The sequence below is a fragment of the Leuciscus leuciscus genome (genome assembly GCF_965113295.1).
Source record: "Leuciscus leuciscus genome assembly, chromosome: 3".
In the NCBI taxonomy this organism is placed as follows: Eukaryota; Metazoa; Chordata; class Actinopteri; order Cypriniformes; family Leuciscidae; genus Leuciscus; species Leuciscus leuciscus.
Window position 1 is genome coordinate 6,569 of NC_138727.1, and position 10,017 is coordinate 16,585.

The window sequence follows — 10,017 nt, forward strand, 5'->3', positions numbered from 1 at the left end:
CCTGGATACGGCCTGGATCCGGCAGGCTGCGGGAAGACCTCGGGATAAACAAAGACACTAAAATTAGCGTAGATGAGCCGGAACCGGGAACACTTCCCATAAATCCTGATGTACTCGCTACATCATAAGAAGAATGGCATCTACGCTAATTTTAGTGTCTTTGTTTATCCCGAGATCTTCCCGCAGCCTGCCGGATCCAGGCCGTATCCAGGTCTGATGAAGGACCTGCGCCTGGACCCGATGTCATAGCGGGGTGCTAAAGTGCCAACTAGTTTCTCCCTTTACCACTCTACCCGTAAAGTGTTGTCGGGAAAATTCGGTTCGCTTATCTACCCGGAAGTTATACAATTCTGTATCAAAATGTTAAGGCCAGACAAGTAGTTTTTAAGGCTTGGTTTGTAGGGAATTACAAACCTGCGCACATATATTCAAACGCGCATACCAATAGACTGAACACGTAATACGCATTTGCACGCCATCAGCGTTCTCACGGGTTTCGCGTTTAAAGTCTGTGTAGAGTTTCCTGTTAAAACAGTGTTGTGTTAGCGCCCCCCAAGTTAATAACTAATGATCGTTGTGGCCGAAGTGAATCAATCAAATTAACTTTAGCTGGAGAATAACTTTATTCAAGAACTGCTATAAAGCCAAAACAATCTCTGTTACTTTAAACTATCCTTGTATCTCTGTAAAGCCGCTTTGAACCAATCTACATTGTTAAAAGCGCTATATAAATGAAGATGACTTGACTTGACTGGGACTAAAAAGGAACATAGTTGTGAGGAAACCGCCTTTTCTAGTATCTTTGACAGAAAAGGAAGATTCGAGATCGGCCTGTAATTGACTAATTCTGTACGATCAAGTTGCGTTTTTTTTAACAGACGGTTTAATCATAGCCAGCTAAAAAAGTTTTTGGTACGTATCCTAATGACAAAGATGAATTAATGATATTGAGAAGAGGATCTATGACCTCTGGAAGCATCTCTTTCAGTAGCTTAGTCGGTATAGGGTCTAACATGCATGTTGTCGATTTAGATGATTTAACGAGTTTAACGAATTCTTCCTCTCCTATAGCAATGAATGAATCGAATTTTTCCTTAGGGACACTACAATGCACTGCCTGATGCGATACTGTAGTAGACGGTTGCATGGTTATAATTTTCTCCCTGATATTATAAATCTAATAAGTGAAGAAGTTCATAAAGTCATTACTGCTGTGCTGCTTGGAAACTTCTGGGCCTGAAGCTTTCTTTTTCGTTAGTTTAGCCACTGTTTCAAATAAATACCTAGGGTTGTGTTTATTTTCTTCTAATAGGTTTGAAAAATAAGCAGATCTAGCAGCTTTTAAGGCCTCTCTGTATGCAATTGAGCTCTCTTTCCATGAAATGCGAAATACCTCTAGTTTTGTTTTCTTCCAGTTGCGCTCCATTTTTCTGGCTGCTCTCTTAAGGGCTTGAGTGTGTTTGTTGTACCACGGCGTTGGACTATTTTATTTAAACTTCTTTAAGCGCAACGGAGCAACTGTGTCTAAAGTGCTGGAAAAGAGAGAGTTAAAAGTTTCTGTCGCAATATCGAGTTCTTCTAAGCCAATTTGAGTGTAATGTCCCGTTTCCACCATAATGCACATCTTAAATGTTGCAGCTTCAACACCTTAATGTGTTTATGTGCAAAACATGTTTTTGAAAAGTTCAAAACTGCTATTGTGGCTTAAATCTGGCAAGAGAAGTTTGGATCAGGAGGAGAATGTTTCAAATACAAGAACTGAAGAGGATGAGAGTGAACCGAGCACAAGTGCTAACAACAGTGTACTTTTAAGTACAATGCATTTTCATTGAATCTGTAAGTACAGTTTTTATTTCACTTTTAGGTGCAATACATTTTCATTTAATCATAAAAAAAATGACTTGTATGTAAGCAGCACACAGTGCAGTGTTGATGTTAAAACTGTGTTGTTACAATGTTTAAAGTGGCTGACAACAATAAATATTCTTATTATAAATAAAACTGCCTGGTTTTTGAGCTGTGCATAACTGTAGCTGAATAGTTAGGCCTACTACGCTACTGTATTTTAATATTGGTCATTATGGTGGTACTTGGAGAGCCAAATATTTTTCTGAGGTGGTACTTGGTGTAAAAAGTTTGAGAACCACTGGTGTAGTTCAATGTTCCACATTTATTGTATGTCATTATGTCAGTATCAGTATTTGCTTTCTACCATGCACAAATAAAAATGTCACTGAACTTTTGCTGTGTAATTGTAACAATGAGTACTCAAACACACCAAACCAACAATTACTAAAAACGCACTCAAAAACTGATTTTGCACGGGCATTTTGCACTAGTTACTATAAATTACAGCAACACCTCCCCCTTTGCCTTTCAGACGAGGTTCATGACTATAACAGTAATCTTGCGGGACTCATTTAAAGTAATGTAATCGTTTGGTTTTAGCCAGGTTTCTGTCAAACACAGCACATCTAGATTATAGTCTGAAATCATATCATTAACAATGAGTGCTTTTGAAGTAAGCGATCGAATATTCAGCAGCCCAAGCTTTATCATTTGTTCATCCGCATTATAACTGTTTTTTATTTGTTGAACATCAATTAAGTTTTTACCCTTAGATGGGTTTGGAAGTTTAATGTCCTAATTCCGGGAACAGACACAGTCTATATGATGATATCTAGGTGAAAGAGGCTCTATGTGATGGGATTTATCTGACCTTGGTGACGTGAGACAGCTAGCAGACGGTCGGTTTAGCCAGGTTTAGGTCGGTTTAGCCAGTCTGTCTGCTTCCTGACCTGAGCCCCAGATTGTCATGTTTGAGCTCTAAGACTATGTGCCATATTACTAGAGAGAAGAGCAGCACCATCCCAGGAGGGATGAATACCATCTCTTTTCAACAGGTCAGGTCTGCCCCAAAAACTCTTCCAATTGTCTATGAATTCTATATTATTTTGCGGACACCACTTAGACAACCAAATAACCCTAAACAAAATGTTCCCTAAACACTGGATTCAGACATGCCTTGGTGCCTTACTATTTAATTCCTCTGCCTACGAAGGCAGAATTGTTTAAGTCTTAGAAACAACCTTTGTTCTTGCTTTGTCCTCACATGATAGCCCAAGAAATTGTTTCACACCATGGCATATCACAAACCAAGCCACAAGAGACCCCACAGGAGTAAGCGGGCATTCTTACAGGATAACAATCATCAAAGCGGCTTCCCTACCTGTAGTTCCCCAGGTGGCTCTTTGCGTACTCGTCCCTGGATTCCAGCTTGTGTAATTGGGCCAGATTTTTTGTCTGAAAGCACAACACAAGTGAATAAGTGGTGAGAAGTAGGAAGAATGACAAAGACATAATGCCCTGTTTCTGCTGGTGCTATCCTGCAGTGTAATTTAGCCACCCAAAACCGAATAACAATGTCACTGAATGACTCGTTTCCCATATTACGAGGCACCTTAATGAAGTCTGAGAGTTAGCAGGCGCATATAACAGTCTCTCCTCTACACTTGTTAATACAGGGGCTTATTCATAATTCATATAGATTTAACTCCCACTGTACCATTTTAATACATCAAAAACTATAATTGCGGAAAGGTCAGCTGGTCAATTTGAGTTGGCGCAGCAGGGTGTCTTCTATAATAGTGTCTTCAGCCTCCAATCCCCAAATCTCACTCCTCTTTTGCATCTAGCTTTGCCCTTTGAAAATACCACCTACCTGCAGTCATCTCAATCTCATTCATCTCTTCATTTAATAAAAAAGTTGATCGAAAGACCAATCAAGAACTGGTGCACAAAGCTCCATACATACTCCATACAAGAACTTACTCTGAAAACATGCTTTGTCTGTACATCTGCATTTTTAAATATGAATACTTATAAGAATAGTTTACTTACAATCATTTACTCACCCTCAAGTTACTTCAAACCTGTATGAATTTCTCTCTTCTGCTGAACACAAAAGAAGATATTTTGAAGAATGTCGGTAACTAGACAGTTGACTGTCCCCATTGACTTATAAAATACCATGGAAGTCAATGGGGTCCATCAACTGTTTGGTTACCGACATTCTTCAAAATATCTTCTTTTGTGTTCAGCAGAAGAGAGAAATTCATACAGCTTTGAAGTAACTTGACGGTGATTAAACAATGACAGAATTTTCATTTTGAAGTGAACTATTCTTTTAAATACCTTTTTTTAGTTTTGGAGGTTTTTAGACAAAACACGGGCTAGATTTCAACTTGCATTTTCCACATAAGCACAAAGACTCAAGTCTGGAGCCATGGCTTTGACATCAAAACATTATTTTGCTTCTTAACTTAAACATGACCTAATAAAATGTTGCTCTCTAACAGCTGAATGGGTCATACCAGTTCCTCTATCCTGCGCTTGAGTAGTTGAATTTGTTTCTGGCAGTCCAATGATCTGGCCACCCGTTTCCGCGTGGATCCGGTTTCATACAGCCGTCGCTGGGCTTCCGCTCTCTGCTCGGCCAGATTCTGTTGTTCATCACTCGCTCTGGGTAAAAGCAATAAAAAAACAGGAAATGCTCAAGTAATAGCATTCAAAGTAGCCTAAACTCCCAGCCGAAATCCTGACAGACTCCGAGACTCCATACATCACTCGACTTGACAGCATTCAGCACGTCAAGATTTTAAGATAGAAAATCAAAATATACTGTCCATAGCCTTAAAAAATCGATTTTCACCATATTTTTTTAAATTAAAATGTCACATAAATCAGACCAGGAATGATTAATCAACAAATCCCTCTGAAAATATCTTCAGAATACTGCTAAGTATATAACTGGAGAGTGTGGTGTACACAGGTGCTACATAGGCTGAGATGTTTGTACTGGAGAATGACAGAAAACTCATTTTGAGAAAATGGCAGTTAAAGAGTTAAAGAGTTAAATAGCTCTAAATGAGATTTCGTCGTTTGCTTTAAATCCCGCTTTGGACATTCACGATTGGTTACTGATCAGTGATGCGCGGGTTGATCCGAAATGAGCGGGTGCCTGCGGTCACCCGCGGTTACCCGCGGTTACGAGTCATCCAAAAATATTTTTAATGATATTCGGGTCGCGGTCGGTCGGGTCGTTTGAAATAAAGATGCCAATTAAACCTTTGTAATTTATATAGTACTAGAGAGCATATGAGCGGAGTGGAGCGGTGAGAATCTCCGCTCATCGCTCACGGAACTGTCCACCCCTCCGCTCCCCCGCTCAAACATCAGGCCGCTCCGCTCATTATCGCTCAGCGCTCAACGCAGTTTGCTCCGCGCTCCACCAAAATCGCCCCCCGCTCGCTCCAAAAAAGGAAAAAAAATCTACATGTATATCACTGTTAGCTTAGACCACAGCCTTACCTCCTAAAGAACTAATGAGCAAGTTGCAACAACAACATTTTTCAAATAGAAATGTTTTATTTCAAATTAGGCCTATAGGCTATAAGGAATATAGCCTACACAAAGTCCTGTAAAATTTAACGAATAAATGGGCCTAATAATATAAATAACAATTATATAAACAAAAATATAGCCTACATACATTTCTTTTAAATAAATTTACTATTAGGCCAGAATTTTGATAAGTTAACTTTTGCGCAACGCGCACGATTAAAATTTAAATGGGCTTATATCCATTGTACACATAAACTGCTGTAAAATAAAACGAATAAATGGGCCTAATAATATAAATAAAATTTATATAAACAAAAATATAAAAAAATATACATAAACGTTTTAAAAGTTGGCTAAATTAACTATTAGGCCAACATTCTTATAACTGAACTTTTGCGCAGCGCGCAGGATTAAAATTGAAATGGGCTTGTATCAATTGTTTGAATATTACACTATATTTAATTTACACTTTGTTACAAGTTACCGTAGGCCATTCAATTTGCTAACCTTTTGCTTTCGTCCCAGCGTGTTCAGATAGCACACTGCATGTTTTCGAGAGATGTGTCTTTTTAGATTCCAAAATGAATCTTTACTGACTGAAACGATGTCTCCACATTCAACCTGGTCTCACAGGATTCCGTGAAATGTCCACGGGCCCTTAACTCAAAATCCGTGGAGCCATCACGGAATCGCCCCAAATTCCGTGATGCGGCCACGGATATTACTCCAATGCAAGTCAATGACATTGACCTTCCGTGGTCCACACACGGATACCCGCTTCAATGACGGAGTACAGATCTCACTCAATCGACGTGCTTTCTCATTTGGAAACGCAACATTTGAAGTATTTGTGAACTTTTCCAACATCAAATGCCATAATGACGTTAACCTGACTGTTATTGAAGCTATTGCATTGTCCTGTCATCATAAAATTTCGGTTTGTTTCAGTTAGCCTAACCAAAGTCCCGTGATGGCACCACGGACCTCAACAACCTGACCTCACTCATGGACGTTGTAATGTTGCTGGCTTGTTTAGGAACTTATAAGCTTTAGGTCGACTGTGTTGCAATGGCATGTAATTAACTTGACATTTTGTCTCGTCCTGTCATCATAAAATCCAGTTTGATGGCGTTTTACACCTATTGCTCGCTTGGCTATAGTCAGATCTAAAATCTGTGATAGGAGCACGGAGTGAGTCTGTGGTGAGACCACGGATAACTCCAACGCGCAAGTCAATGACACTCATCTTCCGTGGTCCACACACGGATACCCGTTTCAATGACAGAGAACAGATCTCACTCAATGGACGTGCTTTCTCATTTGGAAACACAACATTTTAAGTATTTATTTATTTTCCAACACCAAATACCATAAAGACTTTAACCTCTCTGTTATTGTAGCTATTGCATTGTCCAGCCATCATAAAAATTCAGTCTGATTCTGTTAGCCAAACTGAAGTCCCGTGATGGCACCACGGACCTCAACAACCTGACCTCACTCACTGGATGGTGTGATGTTGCTCACTTGTTTAGACACTTGAAAGCTTTATGTCGACTGTGTTGCAATTTTGTCTTGTCCTGTCATCATAAAATCCAGTTTGATGGCGTTTTACACCTATTGCTCGCTTGGCTATATAGTCAGATCTAAAATCTGTGATAGGAGCACGGATTGAGTCTGTGGTGAGACCACGGATAACTCCAACGTTCGTGATATGGTCACGTAATTTAATCTATTGATTCGTGCCACGGACACGTTTATTTCGTAATTTTTCGTCTTTCGTGATTACAGCTCGATTATTTCTGCCTGTCGGCTGCAGCAGAGAAGCTGTTTAATCAACATTTATTCACGAGATCTTATCGTGGTTTATGTATTTTTTTTAATGTTATTATTTCGGTCTTATTGCCAGGGAAGCTGGATTGTTTTGCTGTTTATTGATCTTTTTAAAATGATATTTTATTAGTAGGAAATCGCGCTGAAGAAGTCTCGTTCCGAACACATCGCGATATTTGGCATCAGTTCACGTGTGTCAGCTGTTGGTAAGTAGCCTAGTAAATAAATACCTAAATACGCTGTCCTAATAATGTGTGATATAATGTCTTTTCTGTTTGTCGATATTAATCTGCCAAATATATCTGCCATTTCCACGGAGACTTTGCGTTTCATTGCTTTCTAATTCAAAATATATGATTAAACACTGCCTGTCACGTGACGTGCTATAGGCTTAGATATTCATATCAGATTAAAAATAGTACAATTAGTTCCAAAGTTGTATTTGTAGTAGAAGCACAGTAAAAACAACACTTACCATGCTTTTACCACAGTAACATTAGTTTAACTGTGATAAGTGTAGTAAAAAGACAGTAATCACAAAACTTACCATGCTTTTACCACACTATTGGTAGTTTTAATGTGATACTTATTGTAAATGCACAGTAACCACAACACTTACCATGCTTTTACCACAGTAACCCTAGTTTTACTGTGATAGGGTGTGGTAAAAGGACAGTAACCACAAAACTTACCATGCTTTTACCTCTGTATTGATAGTTTTAAAGTGATATTTGTTGTAAATGCATATTAACCACAACACTTGCCATGCTTTTAACGCTTTATAATGTAACATCCAATATTTGTAAGGTAAATCAGTACTTTTTCCTTTAAATAATCCTATATATTATACATAATTATATTTTCTTTTCTCTTTTTTCAGCTGAAAAGACCTAAAGGGCCTTTCGGACTCAGTCAGCCCATTATTGTTTGAGGAGAAGTAAACGGAGGAGACGGAAAGCTGCAAAGGCAAATATTCACGATGGTATGTATGTGTTGGTTTTAACCCTAAATCAAACATTTTATCAACCATTTGTTGTTTCTTAAAACTTTTCTCACAAAACCCATAGCCCAATCAGTACAAACATAGTCTGAAAGTCTTAATAATTCACAAGATTTAACAAGTTGTCAAATTCGTACGATACTCGTACATATTTGTATACTCGTACACAATCCTGCAGCTTTTACTCCTAGTGCTGTCATTGGCTACTGCCTCAATTCCTGTACATATTTATCGCGATATTTGTAAATCAGTTGCGCCACTTCTTGGAAAGTTGTCGGATATCACACACACTGTCAGAAAGTTTATATTAATTGCAAATTGGTCCCCGTCTGTTTATGTTCCAGTGATACATGATGTCTCTCCACACCTCATAACCTACCTCTGTTTGCAAGAGTGGAAAAGCTTATCTGACTTGTCACATGACATCAGATACTCGATTATTTTGTCATAATCAGATCAGTAACACTGCTGATAACTGTCCCGTTTGCATGTAAATCATTTTCATATGATTATTGCTTGCTATTAAAGACATACTTTTATTCATAGAAATGCCCACATATCAGTGAACTTATAACATAAAAATGCTTTTAACATTTAATTATGCAACACTCTTTACAGAAAACATATCCCACGCTTATGGATAAACTCACAACGTCATCATCAAGTGCTGTGCTGGGCACATTGGGCAACAAGTGTCCTCCAACGTATTCGATCCGTGGCCAAGTTCTCCACATCTTCCCATGGGACACTGACATTCTTCAGGTCTTCATGAAACATCTGTCTCTGTGTCTTCCTTGGTCTTCCCTGTCTCCTGCATCCTCCTGGTGGTGTCCACTTCATCACTGTGTTTGGGTGTTGTTGTTTGGGCATGCGTAGGATGTGTCCAGCGAGGTGCACCCTTTGCTCTGTCTCAGTTTCTGAAAGTCTTCATGTGGAGTCCCACTCCTCCTCAGGATCTCTTTGATATATGCAGAACCAATATTGAAAATAGTGATTTATCTTTTTCCATATTGTTAAAGCATTTTGTTTTCTCTTTTCAGCTTCATAAACTGTACTTGATTTCTGCCTAATGCCTTTATAAAAAAGGGTCAGTGCTCATCAGGTGTTTTGCTAAAGGACATATTTATTGCATAGTAACAATAAAAGTGACCAATAATCACAAAGATATACAATGAAAGTTGAGAATGTAAAATGTTGTGCTTATGTTTTTGCCTATTTGTTCTTTAAAGCGACGAAACAAATGTATTTTCACATAACAAAGTTGAATCTCATATTTTGGTTTGTAAATATATAACTTCATCATAGCAATTTTTTGAACGTTAATGTATGTGTCACTATAATAGATTGCCCCTGTATCTGGATATTTTAAATTAACTGATTTTTATACTGTTGTGCAGTAGTTTTGGCGCTACATTTGTCTTTAAACAGTTTGACATTAAATATTGGAATAAGCTTTCAAAATTGTGTCCATTCATTGTGCTTTTGTTACATTTATTTGAATATAATTGATATATCTTTGACTATACATACACTGTAAATGTTAGAAGCACTAATAGTAGGCCTACATGCAATTATCTTTAATTAAAATACTGCAAAACTACTCCTGCTGTAGGCCTTTGCTTAGAAAAAAGTTTCTCTTTCAAATGTATTTATGCATCAGTCTAATCAAATAAGCAAATTTGTGTCATTGATCATGTGAACTCGTTTTTGGACGGTAACCACACAAAGAGTCTTTTGTTTTTAAATATACATGTTTAACAGCCTTAATTAAATATTTAAGGTAT

At 38.1% G+C, this 10,017-nt stretch overlaps 1 protein-coding gene and 1 long non-coding RNA gene across 2 annotated transcripts in view; one reads left to right on the top strand and one right to left on the bottom strand.

Moving 5' to 3' along the window:
- Window positions 1-3,229: 3,229 nt before the first annotated feature.
- LOC309494767 (tubulin polyglutamylase TTLL7-like) overlaps window positions 3,230-10,017 on the bottom strand; it is a gene marked incomplete at both ends in the record, with an annotated part of 40,719 nt that continues 33,931 nt past the window's right edge. Inside the window, 2 exons of the mRNA XM_082164177.1 lie at window positions 3,230-3,303; window positions 4,374-4,521. Coding sequence (XP_082020303.1) covers window positions 3,230-3,303; window positions 4,374-4,521 — 222 coding nt within the window. The remainder of the gene's footprint in view (window positions 3,304-4,373; window positions 4,522-10,017) is intronic.
- Window positions 7,336-9,694, top strand: LOC309495185. The gene is made up of 3 exons (XR_014204587.1): window positions 7,336-7,439; window positions 8,114-8,215; window positions 8,852-9,694. It is a non-coding gene; the product is annotated as an uncharacterized lncRNA (long non-coding RNA).